Below are 21,936 nucleotides of genomic sequence, written 5' to 3'. Positions count from 1 at the left end.
CACAGACACTGAACCATAAACACCATAAAGTTCTTCATTACCTTAACTTCAATCTTCAGTCACTGAATATTTCAATGGCACCAAAACTACTTTACCAAAACATCCAGTTAAAAAATTCTTTCCATTGTGACTCAGAAAAATGTAAACATAACATTTTCCATGTACATTAAGTTATTTAATACCTTTACTTTTCTGCCCAATTCAGTCACAACTCAAGGCCTGCAATCATTACTGAAGACGAAAGGTTGCATATTTCACTGTTTGCAGTCCTTACCAGCAGTGAATGAAAACCAGCCTAGGACTGAAAAGTGAAAAATCTTTTTTCTTTTTTTCTTTGTTTGTTTGATTGTTTTTGGGGTTTTTTATTTGTTTTGGGTTTTTTTTTTGTTTGTTTTGTTTGGTTGGTTGGCTTTTGTTTTGGTTTGGTTTTGGCTTTTTTCTCTTTTTTTGGTCAAAACCCTTAATTTAAAGCAGTTGGTGCAATTTCAGCTTGCCCTTTGAAAAAAGTGGTCTTTGTACCTAGGGATATTTGTTAAATACCATTTGAGACCATTTGTATCAAATCACAGAGGAATTCCCACCATAAATGATATTTTGTAGTAAGATGAAATAAAGATGTGTTAAATATGAGCACAGTGTGGGAATATTTAAATGATTTCTGTTACAAAAAAAGATAAAATGACGAACTTCTTCCCAGTATCTGTGCTTTATTTGTTGCAAAGGCAAATGTGACCTGCATAATGTCTGTAAAAAAATAACAAGCTGCTCATAAAAAGAAAGTCTACAGAAAGCAGCATGTGGTGGTTTTATTTAGTGTGGCTTTTAAGTTTCAGGGAACCAGATCAATATAAGTGATCAGAAGTGAATGCTAAAAGAAGCTGACCCCATGAAGAAATTCTGAATACTGCTCATTCCTAATCATCAGAAGAACACAAAATGAGGTGAAGGTGAGACTAGATGTACATTAAGAAAACACAAGTTTCAAATAGCTTATTTTTTGTTCAAATTTGGCTTTAACTTCATCCAATCTTTGGCTTTCCCCAGCTGTCAAGTCTTGGGCAAGAAGGAATGGAGGGAAGAAAAAAGAAAGAAAGAAAAAAAGAAGACTATTGTCAGCATTAGTCAAAACCAATCTATGTCCTTGACCATTTCAGTATCTTGAGTTTCTGTATCATCAAGCAAGTCAGAGAACTGGCTGTGCTATGTGCAGATCTTTAGGGAAATGTAAATGAAAGAAACACCTTGTAAAGAACAACATTGTAATGTAAAACACTAAGCTGGGTAACCTGAGGATACTAATGAAAAAACTGACTGATCTTGATTTACTTTTCCGATTTTCCTTTTTTAAGACTAAGATCTGTTCTAAAGATAACAAAAGCCAAAGAAACTGCAGTGCAGCTAGAGGTTCCTGGTTTTTATAAACAGGTGCATCTTGCATCCTTATTCTGATGCACAGATGCTCAGACCATAAAGGAAAATTTAAAAATATGCAAGCAAAATTATTATTACTTCCATTCTTTCATTTCTGGTAAAGCCTTGTTTTCTCTTCTTTCGAGTCTCCATTTCAGCTCTCTCTCTTTCATGACTGCATCACTAGGTCTCTTGTGTCCAGGCCATTTCTGAAAGGAACAACTCCTGTGTTCAAATCCTCAGTTCTGCAGTGAATCTCGTGGACATTTTGGAGCTAGTGGTGCAGACCAGGGAAGATGCAAGACCACCTGTGCCTTGCAGTTAAAGGAATCATAGAATTGTTTGAATTGTGAAGGACCTTTTAAAGGTCATCTATTCCAACCTCCCTGCCTCATCTTCAACTAGACTGAGTTGTTCAGAGCCCCATCCAACTCAAATGTTTCCAAGAATGAGGCATCCACCACCTTTCAGGAAAACTTTTTCCTGTGTTTTACCCCTCTCACTGCAAAAAAACTTGCTTTTTTAATCCAAACTTTTCCTCTTTCACTTTAAAACCATTCCCCCTTGTCATATCACTTACACAGCCTTGTAAAATATCCCTCCTCAGCTTTCTTGTAAGCCCTCTTTAGGTACTGGAAGGCTTCTCTGTGGCCTCCCCACAGCCCTCTCTTCTCCAGGATGAACAACCCCAACCCTCTCAGCCTGTCCTCACAGGAGAGGTGCTACAACCCTCTGATCATCTTCACAGCCCTCCTCTGACCCCCTCCAGCAGGTCCATGGGCTTTTTGTCTTGGGGCACCCAGACATGGACCCACTATTCCAGGTGGGATCTCACAAGGGTGGAGTAGAGGGAGAGGTTAAAATACATGATTTCAGGGATATGTAGTTGATATCCTGTGGAAAAAAACCCCAAAACCCCAAAAAAACCACAAACCAACCCAATAGCCCCCAACCTCTCTAAGGGATGGAGAGAATGTATACCCTTTAGCATTTATTATCAAATATGTTCCTCCCCAAACTATTAGCAATTTTAATTCTGTTACACAGTATGAACAAATAAATAAAAAACATACAGAGTTTGAACTCTGGGTTTTGAAGGACAAACATATTTCCCCTCTTTGCTAACAGACTTAATTTATTAATACGTTTTGCTTAAATGTAATATGTCTTTGTATAATGCTTTCTGGCAGTACATAACCAGATGCTCAGTAATATCCCTTGGACAATTTGACTTCCATATGTGCCTTTCCTTATGCTTTTCTTGCAAGGCGATTACCATTCCTTCATCAAACAACTGTCTCATGAAAAACCCAAAGCCCCTTCATTCCTCACCTTATGTGTGCTTTTACCCTCTTCCTGCCCTCCTCCTCATTCTAGTGGATTTTTAAAAGGACAGATTTGACCAATAGAGAGGAGTACATGTTTTCCTTCTGGCTCAGCTTCTCATGACCCTTTTCCAAGATGCTCAGACACTTCCCCACACTGTGGGTATTTCTCAACTAAAATTTCAACCTTGTTTAGGAGGAACAGCAAGCTGAGTGAAGCAGCAGGTGACCAGCAGCAGAAAGCCCAGAGATGCCACACTACACACATCTTCCTCTTGTCAGAAAGAAAATTCAGGACATGTCAGGATGAGCTCATTCAAAGCCAGTCCTGGGGTGCTGATGGACAGAATCTGGACAGAATCAGATATGGAAACCCTGGCACCACAACACATTTCAAAGACTTGTTTCTGGCTAAGACTATCCATTATTTTTTTTTAATTAATCATAGCTTAGCCTCAATAAAATATTAAATAAATTGCAAAACTAATAAACTTTGTCTCCACCACAGCTGATTTCCTCCCATGCTTCTGCTGTTGAGCACAAACTGCACAGCTCATACCAAAAAGATCCTTTCAGGCTGATAGTGCAGCACTGCTTCCAGCAAGGCTCCTCCAAAAAGCAAAAGCTCCATGCACAATTTCATTTTGTATAGAACAGTATACAAAGAATACTAGAATGTATTAGAATGTATTCTAACCCTCATTCAGTACTAAAATTATAAGTTTCTATGTATAACATTCCAAAAGGTCAATCTCCAGTCTTCTAAACTTCGTTACTCCTGGAGTGCTGGGTGGCTGTCATTTCCCTCCTCCACAAGTTTTCCTCTCTGGCTTGAGCGTCTCCCTACCCTAATTCCCTTTCACTCCTGTAAGAACACTCCTGTATTGACTGAACTTGCAAGTGCTTCACTTAGCAGAGGTTGATGGGAATTATCATTGTTCTGCCAGACTGCTCCAGCCCATATCCTTAATTTCTATTTTTGCCTGTCATCTTGCACTTCTTACTTCCTGAGTTTTCCTCTTCAGTTCACGTAACCAAGTATCAACATACACCCTGATTTCTATCTCTTCTTTGCTGAATTAATATATGTACCACACCTGAGGTACGTGTCTGTAAATCTGTGTGGAATTGAGTGTATTTTTCTTGTCTTGTCACACTGCCTAGAACTACAGATTCCTTATCCTTGACTAGGATTAATAACCAGAATCACATGAAGGAGCACATACAACCAGATTCCACCTCAGTCAGTAAATAACCTTTCACAGTTTTCCTCATTATGTCTGGCCAACATGTGAGTGACAGCTCTCTGTGCCCTTGCACACCTTTTGGAACACCCTCCCAAGCAGAGATTTGAAAACATGGATCCCATATCTAAATATAAAGTGAAAGATGTCAGCTCTTTAAATTACTTCAGGAAGACAGAACGGAAGGAAGACTTAAATGTAAGGATGAGAGGAAATCTGTGTGCATCAGGCAAAGGATGTACAGATACACAACTGGATATCTGCATGTATCTGTAGTAGAAACATCTGCTGGTTCTTATTGCTGCTTCTCTCTTCTTTTTCTATTTCCGTTCATTTGCTTGCCAGCCCTCTTTATTGAATGTAGATGCTCTTTCCTTTTTATTATTTTTCATGTTTGATTACAAGCCTCTGAGATAATAAAAGGAAAGGAAAATGAATATATGGTTTCCTCTAATCCCACCAGATCTAGACTTTCATGACTAACTTTCAAGTAAATTCTTAACATTTTAAATTGTTATTTTTAATAATAAGCATTACAGGGGCTTGCTCATTAGACAGGCCTGTATTACTGTAGCTCTATTTATAATCAACAGCTGGCTCCATCTAGTGTCCTATTAATTCATCAGTGAAAGAGAAAGCTAAAACCAAATACTAGAGAGAAAACAGAAACAAACTATAAAATCACTTGTCAGCTGGGTGATGGCCACAGACAGCATGAAGTTACAATTACTGGTGTCATGAGGAAAAGACCATTTTAAGTAACTACCGTATGATGATTGCCAGCCAGCACTCTGGAGACATGAAGAGACTAAGCAGCCTCAGGAGTATAAATATAATATATAAAATATAAAACAGTTTTACTGCTACCCTCAAAAGGAGAATGGCCCTTAAGCTGTTTATAGAGGTTATTCTCTCTATGGTTGCATCATGATCAACAGTGACAAATTATTGTTACATTTAACTGAACTTCTATGAAATAGAATAACATTTTTTTTTTATTGCCATCAAAACTACAGAACTATTTTTGGCTATTCATACCCCACAGTGATCCTCTCCATTAATGAGTACATCTTTCCTCCCAGCAGTCACAAAATCATTTAAAATGCCTCTTGTAGATGATCAAAACAAGGAAATGCTCAAGCTAAATAACACTAGCTATTCATTTCACTGACTTTTACATTCAAACTTTCTAAAGGCTGGTTCACTGCTGTGTATCTAGAAAGATCTATCTTTCTAAAAGTGTTACAGCTTTATTCAGCAACACCTAGTGTTTAATAGCCTGATCCCTGTTGACAAGACAACACAGAGTACAGCCAACAAAGTAATTTAAGATAAAGTCAGAAAAGTGAATGTCCTGTATGACAAGAGATTTCTTGATTATCACCTTGGAAAAAATGATAGATCTAATGAAGAATGGAGTTTACATAGAAGAAAGCATCTTGTAAAGCCAAATAATCCAAATAATTTAACACAATCACAGCCTGTGAGGTATCAAGCAGCATTTGAGTGATTGCTGAACCTCCGAATAGGAAGGAAAGAGAATGCCTTACATTTAGAAAGCACTACTTTTACTTCTGAGATCGAGGGTGATCCACTCTGACTGAGCTGACGTCTGTTTTAAACCTGTTCACATCACCTGTTCCGAGCTGCTTAGCAGTTTCACCCTAGTGGTGATAAAATATACTTCACTATGTACAATATACACTTAATGACTGCTCACCGTGACAGAGAGGGAGGATATATCTTGTGGGGGGAGAGGTGGACAGGAGGAAGGAACATATAGTGAGACAATACCTACACCAAAGCAAACACCTGTAAATTTTCCTAAACTCTCTCAAAACGCACAGTAGAAAGTTATGCTTGTGACCCATCTAAAGATTTCACAGCTAAATTTATTTATATGAAAACCCGACAGTGCAACACAGAACATGAATTTAATAAAATGCACGTAGAAATGCTCTCTGATGTTTCAAAAATAAGAGAATACTCAAGTTTTCAATAGTTAAGCAGTTGCTGTCATTTCTCATTAACAGCTTTCAAAATCCTGTCTGAAACAAGTTGATACAGAGAAATTAAGAACAGTAATCAAGCGAGAAATGATAGACCAGCTGGGTAGGCATCAAGTTGGCAAAACGTGAATACAGTTCAATAGCTGAAACAGATGCTGGAGTTGTTGAGAAACCCTGCAGGAGATATTGATGTATTTTCTTTATATAATGCTGAACAACCGGATAAATGTCAAGAGCTAAAAACTGATGGGGAATAAAACCTGTCGTAAAAACTAACTGTAAAGCAGAGACATGCAATAATATCTTTTCATTATACCAGAGCATTCAGTATGTGCATCTTCATTTCCTTGGAATTCCTCAATCTGCCAATATATCAATCAGAGCTTGCTAGTGAATCAGAGGGAGCTTTTCCCAGTCTTGTTTCACATTTATTTGTTTCTATCTACCTGAGGCTTCACAGACTTAGAAAATACTTTATTCTTCAGTCTCATCCTAACAGAACTCTCTCTTTCAAGCAAGCAATTCCCTGAGCTTGGAGGCGAGCAGGAAAGAAAGAGTAACACAAGCATAAATGAAACTGCAAAATCCATTTTGCACGAGGAATTTTGTTTTCAGAGTTTCAAGACCTCAGCAACAAATCCTCTGCCATCGGCAGCTCATTCTAGCATATGCTTTGTCATGGTCAGTTTCTAATTACATTCATAATGATGCAATAGCTTTGATAATCCTACCTTCCATGCCAGCTGCTTTTCTTGTCACTCCATCATGCCAATAAGTTGGCTGCCGTAACAAATCAAGATAGTGCAAAACAGCATCTTTCCCCTGCATCTGTCATCTTCCTGAAAGCATTCTATTACTGCCGACTGCTGGGAACCAGAAAGTCTATTTGAATTCCAGCAGCTCCCCTTTCGCATGATTCAAGTTAGGTTAGGTGGGCATGCCTAACATGATTCTCTCCATCATTTATTATGCAGCTGCTACACCGTCGGTGTGGTAACCACTCTGACTTTATCTGATACGTCAGTCTCGCAAACCTCTACCTCCGTGCAAGCCCACGAGCCACAGAAGCATCTTGCATTTAATGAGCATTCTCCCTGCCTAAAGAAAGTGCATCTGTAAATCTGTTTCAAATCCTGCTGCTTGTATTGTCCTCTGAGGCTGATGCAAATGTTTGAAGTTTTTTGGTTTTTTTTTTATCCTTGCGTTCTCTCTCTTCAGAAAGCTCTTCATGCACGCTTGAATTATTCACGCTTCAGCTAAACGTTTGCTGATTTGTGTCCAACCAAACAGCACCTTCCCGTTGAAACTCTCTGCTCGAAAGCTACTTCTGAATAACAGTGCTGTGCGTTCAGGCTCTCAACTCTGTTTCATTTTGAACATGGCTTTTATAGCTGCACCTCGACAAATACATTTAGTTCTTTTCATGCAATGAATGGCTGTCTAATGAGGGAGCCGTACATTTTTAAGCAATTTATCTAAGCCTATCTGTAGGTGACACTTTCTTTTCGTGCTTTATACATTTTAACAGAAAGTGGATAGCTCTGTTACAGCATCTTGATATTCTTAAAGTGGTAAGAGCACCACCATAAGCTGCTTTTTGCAGCCTGTGGAGGACACTTTCAAACGACAGAGTTTGCTTAACTGCTTCTGAGTATGGGGAATTAAAGGGATAGGGTTGTTTTGTTGTCTTTCTATTTATATTTTCTGTTGAGTGGGGGAAAAACACGCTTGCGTCAGTGATTTCAAAAGAATATTAATAGAAATTGACATCTACACATCAATCATCCTCCAAGTTAAATTAGCTGCGTCTCCTCCCACCACTTCTGCCTGCAGTTCAGAGTCAAGGCATTTCATCTTTAATGTGTCTGGTTGTTCATAAGCTGGATAAACATCCCCAACCCCACACTGGAAAGTTTGAATGACTGTGAGAGAAAAAAGGGACAATTCAATAGAGGGAGCAGCCTGGCTTAAATCTGATAGTTAAGTGAAGTGGTGAGGGAGAGCAAGGACTAAGGCTGGAGTAATACCTCCTTCCTCAGCCTTTGCACAATGGCAAAGGAGGAGACAGGAAGGGGAAAAGGGCAGAATCCCCCAGGAAAGATTTCCCTTGCAGCAGCTGCCAGCTCAGCATCACTCACCAGTTCTGATATTCCCAACTCAAAAGACTCATAGGGTTCTAATTAAGCCTCACTTCTTTACTCAGATTATATGTGCTGAACTTCTCTGTGGTTTGCAATCCCTCCCCAGCCTGATAGTCCCTTCCTCCCCCACAATTTTCTAATCTCAGCTAAGTTCCAAGCCCGCGGCTTTGAAAAACAAGCTTGAAGGCAGGAGCTCAGGAGAGATCCAAGTCACAGAAAGTAAAGGGTGAGGAGGGGTGGGGAAACTAAATAAACAAAAAACAAAGCAGAAAAAAAACCCCAAACAAACAAAACCCAAACCAAAAAAAGCTAAACCCCAAAAACAAACCAGGTAAGACGGTTTCCTATTTTGAAAAAAAAGACCCAATAAAAAATCAGATCATCTGATAGCTTGCTCTAGGACTCCCACAGGGGTGCTATCAGTTTGCCCCTGCACTAAGCAGAGCCCTGGGCAGAAGGACAGGCTGGTGCTGGGTTGCTGAGCAGGAGAGCTCCCAGCCCTGCTGGGAGGGACTGACTCCCTGCTCTCGCCCACATCCAAATGGCACAGCTGACACCTGAATGAGCTAACATAGCATGGCGCTGCTTCTATATGTGATACTGTATTTATTCCTAGCATGCTGCCAGAAAATGCCTTTTTAGAGATTTCATGTAAATAAAGCAGAATTACTACATCTGTTCCTCTGTCTGTAGCAGCACATATCAACAAGCTAATTTTGCATTCAAGGCAACAGAGACAGTCCTATCATATAGTTGCAAAGTGCACAACTATAAAGTGCCTATCTGAAAATACTGTCAGCTCCTTTTTGTTCACAGTTCAAGTCGTTTCTGAAGTGAAACAAACCAGGCAATGAATGAGGAGTGACTTTGAAGTCGCCATCAATTCCAAGTATGAAAGGATATGCTTAATATTTCACACTTCTAGCTGCATTATGATTTCTAAACCATAGACACGGCAAGAAAGAATTTACATGGTATTTCACAAAAGAGGAGTTTGAGCTCATAGATCATATAGCTTGTAGTTGCAGGGAAGATCTAAATTACCAAAAAATTCCAAATAGGCTTAATTCCTAATTCTTTGAATTTTGAGATTAATTTTAAGATTTTCCAGAAAATATCCCAAAAAAACATTTCATATGTTAGTAAGACAAATAATAATGATAAGAGAATGGGATTATCTGGTATGGCATAAACATACTCCAGCAGAATCCTGTCACACCCAGATATATCAGAAGGAAGTATGAAAAGGAGGAAACAGAAAAGGGGTGGGGAATGAGGGAATTATGAAAAATATTTCCAGAAAAATAAGCACAGCATTAAAGGGAGGACCCACTGTGGCTTATCATTCAGTATTACTGCCCTGAAACACAGCATACAGTGGATGAGATATAGTTTAGCCACACAGACATTCCCAGCCAGATCAGGTCTATGGGAGTAGCCATTTTTGCTTTTGGGGGAAGAAAAAGAGCCACAAAACAAAACAAAACAAATGAACAAGGCAAAAAAACCCAAAATATTTTTAATTACTTTTTTTTTGGAGAAGAAGGAAACTGAAATATACCAGTGTTTGTATCTTTTGTGTGCACTGGCTGTATAGAAAAACAGCCCAGAAACAAATGGAGAATCTGGGAGGAGAAACCAGTATCAGTCATTCTGTCCACATACTAATAGGCCAGATTAATAGCTGGCTTTTGTCTCTAGCTTTTTCTGCATTTTTCTGCAAAAACAACAGCCGTGGTTTCTGCATATTGTAAGTGGATTCAGCATCTGCATAGATATAATTATAGTAACCCACCCATATGGAATGAATTGCTTTAGAGAGAAAGCTCCATGGGTAGCGCTCTCAGAATCTACAATAACACAAATACATAATTTTTTGTCTTATACAGAACTGTCCTCATTTGGGAAAAGCAGAAATAAATGACAAGTGGAAAAACACTCATCAAGTGGTATTCTGCTTTTTACAGTACTGAAAACTCAGTAGGCAAAGAAACTCCAGCCTATTTGGGTGACAACTCTCTTCCAATTCCATTTACAGCTCATGGCAAAGACATGTTTTAATTGTTTCACTGCTACTAGAGTGATTAATTGGGGAATTCAGGGTGCTTGATTTTGATTGCAGTGGTGTGTGCACGTGACAGTGACAACTATGATACCTTGTAGAACCTCTTCATGCTGCCATTTCTTTTTTCTTTTTGCTTTCCTCTTTGGAAGCACCAATGACTCTGACTAAGCAAGAGTAAATAATGGATAACTGAAAAACAGGAAGCAAGCAGATTGGCCTTGACCTTCAGCTCTACATGATGCTCTACATAATGCACTCTCCACGGTATGCAGAAATGAATGCTGATTTTGCTTAGCAAAATTGTTCATTTGTTTTGCTAATATATCTCCTGAAGAAAGTCAATTTCTCTTCCCTTTTTCCCTGCCTCCCATTATACTTAGGTACTTCATCCCTCTCTCAGTGAGCAACTAATTCAGTCGATCAATCATGCAAGAAAATACCTTAATGATATACTGTACATGTTTAGATTAATAAACATCTCCAATAAAAGCACTGGAAAGTTTGTTTGGATAACACAGACAGGAATTATTAATTATTTCTTACTGTTAATCATTCTGTATTAACTACTTCTCAATTACAGGATTTTTGATGTATAACTATAAAGTAATCTGTCCATAAAGAGTCACTTTCCAATGCAGTTAGACACATCAGTGCTTTCATTTTAAAGTCAATATTTCAAATGTTTAGAGTGGATAACTTCTGACAATTACTGTAAATATTGCTTTGACTCCTCAGGACTTAAAAAAAATTACTACAGACAAATGTATGAAAACCTGAAAATGAAAAATGCATAAAAGTCATGTCTCCATGAACTAAAAGGCCAATGCACCCATCCTGTCCACATAGATGCTTACAAACCCTGAGATTCCAGTGGAAAAGTTAAAGGGCCTCCTCATCCAGACAGGACCACTGTATTGGCCAGGGAGAAGTTTCAGATGCCTGAAGTCTTCCAGCCAGGAACCTGACAGACATCCCAGGAGCTGAAACTTTCAGGAGTTTAAAATTTTTTCCTCATCTGCACCATAGCTTATCCAGTTATTTTTGTGCAGAAGTCATCTTTGTTTTCTTAACTGAATCTCAGGTGTATGAAATTCAGCCAAGTCCAGGCATCTGTCATTAGCTGAAATCTCAGAACACACTTGTCTGAGGATGTGTTAGGAGGACTCATGACCAACCTTTTGAAATAAGATTGATCCTGCTTATGGTAAAGAAATTTTTCAATGTTTTATTACAGATGTACTTACAGCAATAATAGTAAGCAGTGATTTTCTCAGCAACCCCAGGATTCCATATTACAGGACATAAAAGAGTTATTCATAAAAAATGCTACAGAAACAGTTCTCTGAGATGGCAGATCACAGCACACTAGAAAGTGGATACTCTACATCAATTCTGAATATTGCAGTGTGATATAGTCATTTGAACACTGCTGCAAACGTGGATAATATAATCTCTCACATGCAGTAACTACTGAGGATTTTTAATGTCAACCTCTGCTTATGTCTACAGATAAGCCAACACACAGTCTACATTTTCTTCTCACATAGCATATGTATTTCAGTGACACTGAATTTAAAATAGTAGGTTCTAGCAAGAAAAATAAATCTAGTTAACTCATTCTCCAAATATTTAACACACATCAGGAAGCAGCAACACACAGTTTCCCTATTTAACTCTCAGAGAATTAGTGACCTTGAAATCTTCAGCAAATGCTGCTAATCTTCCTCCTTAAGCAAGGCCTGGATGTGCTGTTAGCACAAAACTGAACAATGACATGAAGTTCATGCTAATTACATAAAACATGCATTTTGGTCTCTTACGGCTCATTTTAAATCAGACTGATTGGAGCTACGCAGCTTTAACCTTCTTCCATTTGTACCATACTTCTTCAGAAAAACACATTGTTCAGCAGTACTGGGCTTGAAATAATTACTGACTTAAGGACCTTAATTTGTTCATTCTCTCTACAGCTGCAGTCCATGTACAAGATGATGTATAACAGATGTACCAGGAATTAAAAAAATAAAAACAATTAATTCAATTCAAAAGAAAACCAAACCACCCAGACTCAGCACACACCTTACAGCCTGTCCTTCTGTGCAGACCCTGTGGGCTAGAACTCAGCTTGCTGTGGTTTTGACTCCATCAGCACTCTCATCTGGTATAGCTCTCCAGCAAAATATTCCATGTTCTCTCAATTTTCACCAAATGCAGATGATTGTCACATAAGCTAAATTAGGGAACTAGTTAAATAGCAGTTGGTCAATAAATGTTTCGGAGATCGAAAGCTTTGAAATGTGTTCTATTGGTTACTTCCACTGCTACTGCAGATATATTCTGCTTTAGTGGTATTTCCAAATCACTGTATTGGTTTTCCAATGGATCATTAACCAGCTGGCAATGTGCATATGACAGCTATATGTAACAAAATTGATTAAAGCAAATTCTGCCATATTCCAAATTCCTCTAATAGCTCAAACTTATTGTTTCTTTGCTAATTTTTTCTTAAATTAATTACTTATGTCAGTTGGTTTGTTTTAATATTAAAAACAGACTTCTGATTAATATAGCTGATGAGACTGCAGCTGGTAACACAAGCCCAAAATCTCCAAAGATGGCAACTGAGAGTTCTTAATTGACAACACTTCCTAAGGCTTTGCTTTTCATTTGGGGGTTTAAGTTAAAATCCCAGGCAACTCTGTGACACAGGTCCATTAAAAACCAGTAACTGCTTCAGGAAAAGCCTAGCAATTCCTTAAAATAACAAACCAAACACCCCACGTGGACAGAACTTACCCAAATCCTTTCAATTCATTAAAGGTTCCCAAAACCCTAAAAAATATGGGGAGCAGAAAGCAAATTCCTTAATACACAGTGAACAAGCCTGGCCAAATGGTAGGGGGTTCCTGTCATCTGTGATTTCTATACATATCAGCAGTTGACTTTGGAGGTGAACACTTCCTCCCTTCCCTGGGATAAATACAGTAATGAGAGCTCAGAACATTAAAATATTTACATTTTCTGTAATAGGAAATGAAGCTACAGAGCATCATTAGAAAATGTTTTAATGTATATTCTAAATCAAAACAAAATCAAATCCATAGTGGCTGCCTTGCACTTCACGGCAGACTTTGCCTTAGAAAGGAGAGTTCTCCCTGAGTTCTCCCTGAGGATCTTGCTACAATTCAAGTTTTCAGTGGGGGCCACAAAGAAATGCATCTTCTACCCTTCCTACCCTCCCTTGGCAGCAGAAATAACATCCTGCACACTTTCTACCCCTACATCGAATAATCTGTTTTAGCTTTGGAGGTTTAAGACTAGATGTCTACAATTTTGTTACAACATACATATAATTTAGAAGGACAGACTGGGCTAAACCACCTTGGTTTCTCTGGAAATTAATCTATGCCCAGAAAAGCACTTGTAGTCATGAGTTTGGGGGATTTTGTGTGTGTGTTTGTTTGTTTGCTTTTATATGGGATTTGAGATAAAAATCTAAATGTGACACAAAAGTTGAACTCACCATCCATAAATGTAAACTCTCAATAATCTTCTCAACTTCAGCACAAAGACCTTGAATGTCCGTTTTTCAACGAATGTCCTCTTTCATGAAAAGTTTGAAGAAGATACTGTGAATACTTTATTAATTTTTTTTTAATCCCCAGAACAGCCACGGAACAGTGACTTATTTGGGCTGCCCTGTAGTCCCTAGCTGGAAGGGCACACAACAGTAATTTAGCAGTCACCTCAGCAAGAACCTTTTCTCACTCAGCCAGAGCTGACAGCAGATTTAGGGGAAGGCATGACCCTTAAAGATCCCCAGGCAGGCAGGAATTGGAGAGCCCCATGGCATCAGCCCTCCCAAGCCACAAGACACCATCAGCACTTCCCACACTGACAGGAATGACAGAGCAAGAAGTGCCACTCTGCATTGTGATGGGGTGATTGATGCCTAACTCGCAGATTAGTTGAATTAGTAAGACTGTGGCCTAATTAAACCCTCTCTCTCGCATCCTGTCAAACTTCCAGCATATCTGGGACACTGAATGGCACCAGTGAGCAGGGTGGCAGCTGCCAAGGATCACTCTGCTTGCCAGGCTTCATTTTTAACACTGTTTTGCATAATATCAGAGCGCAATCAATTTTGTATTGTATCAGTACAATAGCTGGGATTTTGATTATATCAACAGGGTATATAACATTGCTCAGAGTTTAGTTAAAACAATTATAAAAGGTGAATTCTTAAACCAGGTATTTCATATGGAAATAAGGTGTTTTGGGAATACATGTTCCCTGAGCAGCCAATATTTCTTTTTACAAGCATTTATAATTCAGGGCACATTCTTCTGAGATTATAAATATGGTATGACATTACTTGAATCATGGTATTACACTACTGATGCTTTCTATGCAAAAAATGCAGAATTTAACAACCTCATTACCACAAAAAAATAATTCTCTTGCAAATTTCCCAGAAAAATATGACTTCGGTTGATACAAAACAGAAAGCCGGATCCAGTAAAAGTGACAGACACCAGCATCAGCTTTCAGTTCACTGGGGTGATGTGCAACATGTGGATCTGCTTCATGCAGCATCCCTCTAGGTCATTTTGGAGTTACTAGATCTGGCCCAAAGAAAGAAAACTGCACAAAAAGACAAATAAAACCGTATTACAGACAGCAACCACATAAAGAAAGGTTCACCATGCACATGGTACCCTAGACCCAGCAAGCAGTTCAAAAATGTTAGCAACAGCAGTGGCACCTGGGAGGTTCAGTGCCTTCCTTTCATCCAGATACTCAGAAATTCCTTATATCTGCCCTATAGAAAACAGCAAATACTCAAATTTGTAATCAAAGCAAACCTGTCCAGAATGCCAAGGCCATTGCTGTCATTGTGCTTGTATGTTTGGGGTGGACATGACAAGGGACTCTCTGTTAAATTTGTCTTTTTATTCAAATTCATGCCTTTTGCATGTCATCATACTTTCAGCTTTAAACTCTATGCAGGTTTTTTGTTATTTTTGGTTTTTGTTGTTTTTGGGTTTTTTGGTGGTTTTTTTGTTTGGGTTTTTTTGTTGTTGTTGTTTGGTTTTGGTTTTTTTTAATAGTTACCCAAAACCACTTTAGATTCAATCAGGAAAAGCTGTGGAAGAGAAGGATAGTATTTCAACACCACAGTGCACACAGGTTTCCTGTCAATGAGTGTTAACTGCCCTCTCCCATAGGGGCTCACTCATGTCTTCTCTCAACAGGAACAACAAAAGCTCAGGAAAGATGCTTCCTTTTTACAGGCATAAAGCCTCTTCATAACCATTTCAGGCTTATCCCTGTCTGACTTTAACATATGCACAGTTGGAGTAACAATAGCTGCTGCTATCAATATATTCCTGAAAATGTCTCCATGTCTGTCAACACTTCCCCATTCAACAGACTTGAGTAACAGCAACGCTCTGCTGCTTCTCTGGTTGGCAAAATGGGGCTACATTGTCAGTGAGAAAAACATCCTTTTGAAAATCACCAAGAAACTGTCATATGAGCACTTCTGATAGGAACAGAACTCAGTTCTTGACTTCCAAGAAGAGTTTTGGCCACTAGCCTAAATTGGCATCCACTCCAGACAGAGAACTGGGGAGGGGGAAAGGGAAGGAACACCATAAAGCAATTCCCTTCCCCATCTCAAGTAGAAAAAGGAACTAAGAAATGCTCTGAGAGCTAGACCATGTGTATAGTTTTACAGCTCAGCCTTTGAGCAATACTTAATAACACCAAAGCTTCAGGTTCTGTCTACATCTGTACATATTCCTTCTGTTATCTTTTCCAAAGATGGATGATCAAACCAAGGTCTACATGTGCCTACAATACCAGAACGGGAAAAAAAAAGTCATTTCTTTAGAGTAGTATGGCTAAGACACAACCTGAGTTAAACCAAATGCAGAAAAAGACTTAGGAAAAAGTAAGTCTTTAATGAACTAACTTAGTTTTGTCACAATTTATCACTTCATGGAAAATACTGTTCAACTGAATGTATTATGTGGAAACATCAAAAGTTCTCTTAATTTTTAAGCACACTGTGGACTGAGAGTGACTCATTTGCTGCAAGTATTGGAATAGTTGATCTTTAAAAAGTGTGTGATATGAATGGGAAGATGTGACAAGATATAGATTCTTTTTGCTCTACGGGGTAAGTGCTACACAGTCACTAGGAGAACTTTACAAAAAGCCCTAAGGCTCCAAGTCTCTGTGTGAAAGGACTTGCAATTTATGGTGAAGCAACAGATAAAGAGAATCATGAAAACATTAGGGGATTTCTTTTTATTTTTTTCTTTTCTGGGACACTTGTATGCTTTGCCTGCGGCATCATTCCAAGAAAACTTAGGCAGCTGTAAGATTTATTGGCTGGGACCAGAGTTTAAATGCAATTTTCTCTCATCACATTCACACAAAGATATTGCATCTTCCTGCACCTTCCTAGCTAAGAATGGCATATTTAATTGCTTCTCTGACAGGTTCTGGTTGGGGGTTTTGGGAACCTGCTTCTGTCTCTGTGTCACAGAGTAATACCACAGCACTGTGTACAGTTCCACTCCCAGCGTGCATACTGAAGTGTGGAAACCTAAAATTTATTTACAAGGAGCATTGATGTGAGCAAAATTGGATTGCTTGAATGTTTTCCGAAGGCAAAACACAGAAGTTAGACAGTGCCTACAGGAACTGGGTTTAAAACCAAGAAAACAAATCTAAGAGTTCAGAAAACTTCTAACTTGGACATAAACTCCAATTCTAAAATATTTTTAAACTAAACTTAGTAAATAGTATCAATCATGTCCTCAAATGCACTGTGGAATGGCAGATTATTAAACTGTAGCTGGATAGGGTGTGCAACCATAGGACAAGGGGGAGTGGTTTTATACTAAGAGAGGGCAAATTCAGGCTAGATAAAAGGAATAAATGTTTTTTTTAATAAGGGTGGTGAAACACTAGAATAGTTTGCACAGAACTGTGGTGGGTGCCCCATTCCTGGAAACATAAAGGTCAGGTTGGATGGGCTCTGAGCAACCTGATCTAGGGGAAGAAGTCGCTGCTCATTGCAGGGGGTTGGACTAGATAACCATTGAAGATCCCTTCCAACCCAAATTGTTTTATGATTCTATATTTATAGTCTAATTTTTTAATAATATGAAATTATGATATTCAATATTGCATACACAAAAAAATCTATTTCTCTACATACAAATTTAAAAGGTCAACATTTATAAGATGGGCACATTTTTCCCTTACCCTTTGGAACCTTCAGCTTCAGCACTGACTAGAACACGGTTCACAAGGAATGCTGGATGGACAGACTGAGAACTGACTGCATTCCCTGGCAACCCAGGACATGGAGTCCTACATTTCTGTTCTCAGCTGACAGTAAAAAAAAAAAAAAAAAAGCACAAATTCAGATGTCTTTATCAAAAGCTCTGGCAGCAGCCTCCTGATACCTTGACTAATAAAATTCAAATATTGGAATAAACACAGCTAAGAACTACATCAGGTTGTCAGCCAACACCCAAGCTATTGTATGTGTTCAATAAATTGCCTGAAAGAGGACTGGAGAATTTCTAGGGAATAGAAGAGAAAGTGAAGGGCCACAAAAGCTTTACCTAAGAGGTTTATTAAAACTTGCCTCTTCCTTCAAGCACTGTTCCAAGCTTCCCCACAGAAGTTACAGATACCAGACAGCATCCAAGCAATTAAGAATCTGCCTAGGAACCCAGGCCAATCACTATTTGTAGTATTTCCTGGTGATCAATACCAGAGGCACCTTACCCTATTCCTCCATTTAGTGCCATCTACCTGGAGAGAACAGGGGCTGATGACTGGCTAGGCAGAACCAATGACATTTACAGGTTTCTTCCTCTATTTGTCACATCTGAATGACAGCAATTAAATTTTTTTTTTAAATCCCCCACTATATCTCAAATAAAAAGTTGTCTACCAGAAAATACATAATAGGAGGGAGCAATTTATGAATATTATGTTTAATCCTTCATTCTTCCTAATACCTTACTGTCTCCCCTGACAAAATAAATCAAAGCAACCTCTACAAATTCTGACACAACAACCCTTCAAGATGATATTAAATGTATTTTTTTTCATATGGAGTGGTGCTATGTCAATAACTGTCCTCTGAAATGGGTGTTTAGGAGATTATTTCCTTGATTGCTAATGAGATTACTATCTCCATATATTCTGATCTGAAAATACATGTGAGTTATTACTACTGCTGCTGTTCATGCCTTGAAAAAGCCAGCCTGTGGCTGTTGTGCTGCACATCATCAGCCAAGGAGCCCTGTGCTTTGCCTTTCTTCAGAAACCACAGCTGAGAATTTGTTTGTTTCAGCCTTAATCTGCATTTTCCCTCCTCTCATGCCAGAGGAGCACATTCTCAGTGAGAACACTGCACCCTACAAGGAGCTGCCTCCTTAGCAATGCTAACAAACCCCTTGCCACCCAGCTCAAGGCTACCTCTGTCTTTTTCTCCGTGACACCTTCATGCTCTCAGTGCTCTGCCTAGTCCTGATGAAAGAGAGGCTTAAATGAAGTATGGATTTTCCTTCAGAGGTTTCTGAACAATAACTTCACATATTAGTAAGAGTTTGGGTTCGAAACTGCAATCAGAAAAAAGAAAAACACTCTAAAGGAGAGAGCTACACTACTTGTACTCCTATTTTAAGGGTAGTAACACAATGTGGTTCTGTTTAACCCTGCAGGGAAAGGACATGAAACAACCAAAATTTTTAAAAATTCTATTCTAACATTTATAATGCAATCAGAGAATGAGTAATACACTTTGCTTTCCATGACCCTGAGTAGCCAACATATGAAATGCACCTTCTCATTGGCCAGGCATTGGTGATTTTAGACAAGAGGAGAAGGGAAAAAGGCTTGGAAGAGGAGGATACCATGTTTCTGATCTGGTTATCTGAAGAATAATAATGCCTCCAGGTGCAGTCACAGCAATGCAGGCAGGAAGGAAAAAGTTCAGTGGGGTGAAAGGAAATGGGCCTGGAGTAGTTTCTTTTTGTAGCTGCTCCTGCTTGGCACAACCATGGGCCAAATCCTATGTCCTTGCCACATGAAAACACATCATCACAGGATCTCCTTCAGCAGTTATGGAGCACTGTTTGGGTAAATGAATGCAGCCACCTGCAAATCACCTAGAGGGGAGAACTACAGGTAAAGGACCATTGATGGAATCATGCCCAAAACATTGCCACAGGGAAAACTCAGAATTAGGCTGAAATTAAGCACAGACAATGTACCAAAAAAACAAAAACAAAAAAACCCCCAAACAAACAAACAAAAAAACCAAAAAACCAAAAAAACCCCAAACTTCCCCCCCAAAAAAACCACCACAAAAACCAACCAACTAAATGAAAACACCAACATCACCAAAGACTTAAAAGGTCATAGCTAAAAAAAAAAAAAAATCAAGTATTTTGTTTTTAGGAGATAACTAAACAGAAGTAATCAGAGCCAGTTTTCTGAAATGAGCTAGAAGCTATTATTTATAGAATATCCTGGAGGAATTAGGATTCCCCTTATTCATTAAAGATTTTTTTCCCAGAAAAATGCCACAGGATCAGTGTCTACTTCACAGCTGGGGCAGTGGGAGGACAAAAAGGAATGACCATGCACTTTTAAAACAAAACATCAAAACCATCTTCATTTCACTGAAGCATTAATCACATCATAATAAATGCTTATTAGCCTGTAATTCCAGAGACTAAAGTTTATTCCCACTAAAAACAAAATACTCTCCCACAAACTGCATGATAAATGCGCCAAAAATTATGGGCTTTGAAACTAGAGTGAAGATTCATTGAAACATGAAATAACTCATTTGCCAAGGGAAAAATCTATTTGAGATTAAGGAAATGAAGAATTTAGCAAGAAGTATTGCATTCAGAAGGAAACAAAAACAAGGAGACAAATCAAGATCGATTAAGGGAAGATAGTCCTAGAATTTATACAATCTCAGTTTTTGTATCTCTGAGTATTTTGGTAATCAGACATGCTCCCATCTTTGTAAGAATAACAATTCCATTTTACCATAGATAACCATAACCTTTTATGCCTATTTTTAATATATATTTCCTGCAAAAAGTAATACACTTGAAAGTATGAACATATTTTTAAAGAAACAAATTAAAAAACCCTACCCACACACTAAAACAAAAACAGATTATATAAAAGCATTAATTGACTTCATTGATTTATCTTGATAGTTAAAACCATGTCTGGAGCTTTTCTTCATTCTTTAACTTGGTAATCTTTCAGGTTTTAATGGAAATTTATAAAACTTCAAAATGACAGAAGGGTGCTGTGTAGCTTAAAAACTCAGGAGTTAATAGAAAGAATAAGTAGGTGTTTTCAAATTATCTGTCTGTGACTTTTTTTAGAACAACATATATACAAGCAAAAAAAAAAAGAAATCCAACACCAAAAAAACCTAAAAAACCAAAACCAGCCCCAAACCAACCAAACAAATAATAATAAAAAAAAACAACAACCAAAAACAACCCCCAAAAGACCAAAACCCAAGAAAGCAAACCTTTCAAAAGTAGAAGAAAGAAAGGAGGAAAGAAAGGAGGAAAGAAAGGAGGAAGGAAAGAAGGAAGGAAAGAAGGAAAGAAGGAAAGAAGGAAAGAAGGAAAGAAGGAAAGAAAGAAAGACAAATAAAGGTCTGACATAACTCTGGGTCTAGTTTTGGCCCACCCACTTCTGGAGAATATGAGCTCCTGAAGTTATGTGAGTGAGAAAAGCAAAGACAACCTCCTTCCTCCCAAAGTGTTTACAGCTAAAAATCCTGAACCTGACATTCATAAATCCATTTCAAAACTAATGGCAGGATATATAATTTTAGTCAGATGACAGCTATTACAACAGCATGCTGACAAGATTCATGCTTTCTATAAAATGCCAGCCTCCTTGTAACATAAGCCTGAATAATTAAAATACAACATGGTGAAATACATCTTTTTTTTACCATCCAACAGACAGTGGATCTAGTGAAAACTGAAAAAAAAGGTAGTTTCATGCAGATATTTAAATAAATAATAAAACTTTGTAAAATTGATTTGAGTGTATAAAATAAAATATGGACTATTAATGTTGTGGAAGTTTTTTTAACATTTTTTTCCTCCAACACTGGAAGTATTTTCCTCAGCAACAGCAATTGTTTTCTTCAGATGATATAATTACTCTGTCTTTCAGATTTATGGTGTAAGTTAATAAATTTTATGCTTTGAGTTTTCTCTCTCCTTATTCCCATATACGATATTTTTGAAATTCTGTGATTAAAGCTCACAGAAGAAAACTCTTAAGAGAACTATCTAGGACATGAATCAGTGTATTCTTTGCTACATCAGGCTTACACTCAGATGAAAATTATGTAGTCTCCTTCTCATCCTGTTGGAGAAAGCCCAAACTTGGACCAATTTCAAAATTTAACAAACATAATGTAGACTAGGAAACATACAATGCTTTATTATTTTTAGAATCATATCCCAGTACTCATACTGTATTTGCAGGGAAGATTTATTATTTTAATTTCTCTTAAATGAGGAATAAGAATTTAAATATAAAATTTACTCAACAGTACTACTAAAAATTTGACTTAGCAACCAAAACCAGATTTTACCCCAGGAATCTTAAGTGTTCCTTCAAATTACATCGAAATACCTTTTATATCTG

At 38.1% G+C, this 21,936-nt stretch overlaps 1 protein-coding gene across 6 annotated transcripts in view; it reads right to left on the bottom strand.

Annotated features, from left to right (window-relative positions):
- DMD (dystrophin) overlaps window positions 1-21,936 on the bottom strand; it is a 1,152,080-nt gene that overhangs the window by 1,038,453 nt on the left and 91,691 nt on the right. For 5 of the 6 annotated variants that reach the window (XM_085049818.1, XM_085049835.1, XM_085049822.1 and 2 more), the window contains exon 1: window positions 6,720-6,831. The exons of the other annotated variant lie outside the window; for it this stretch is intronic. In XM_085049818.1, the coding sequence (XP_084905944.1) occupies window positions 6,720-6,816 (97 nt within the window). In that variant the 5' untranslated portion in view covers window positions 6,817-6,831. Of the gene's footprint in view, window positions 1-6,719; window positions 6,832-21,936 lie in introns of those variants that run through there. 6 annotated transcript variants of the gene reach the window in all.

Source organism: Lichenostomus cassidix, chromosome 1 (genome assembly GCF_008360975.1).
Source record: "Lichenostomus cassidix isolate B80296 chromosome 1, HeHo_3.0, whole genome shotgun sequence".
NCBI lineage: Eukaryota > Metazoa > Chordata > Aves > Passeriformes > Meliphagidae > Lichenostomus > Lichenostomus cassidix.
The sequence above is the reverse complement of the archived record's forward strand: the minus strand, read 5'-3'. Positions and strand labels throughout refer to the sequence as shown.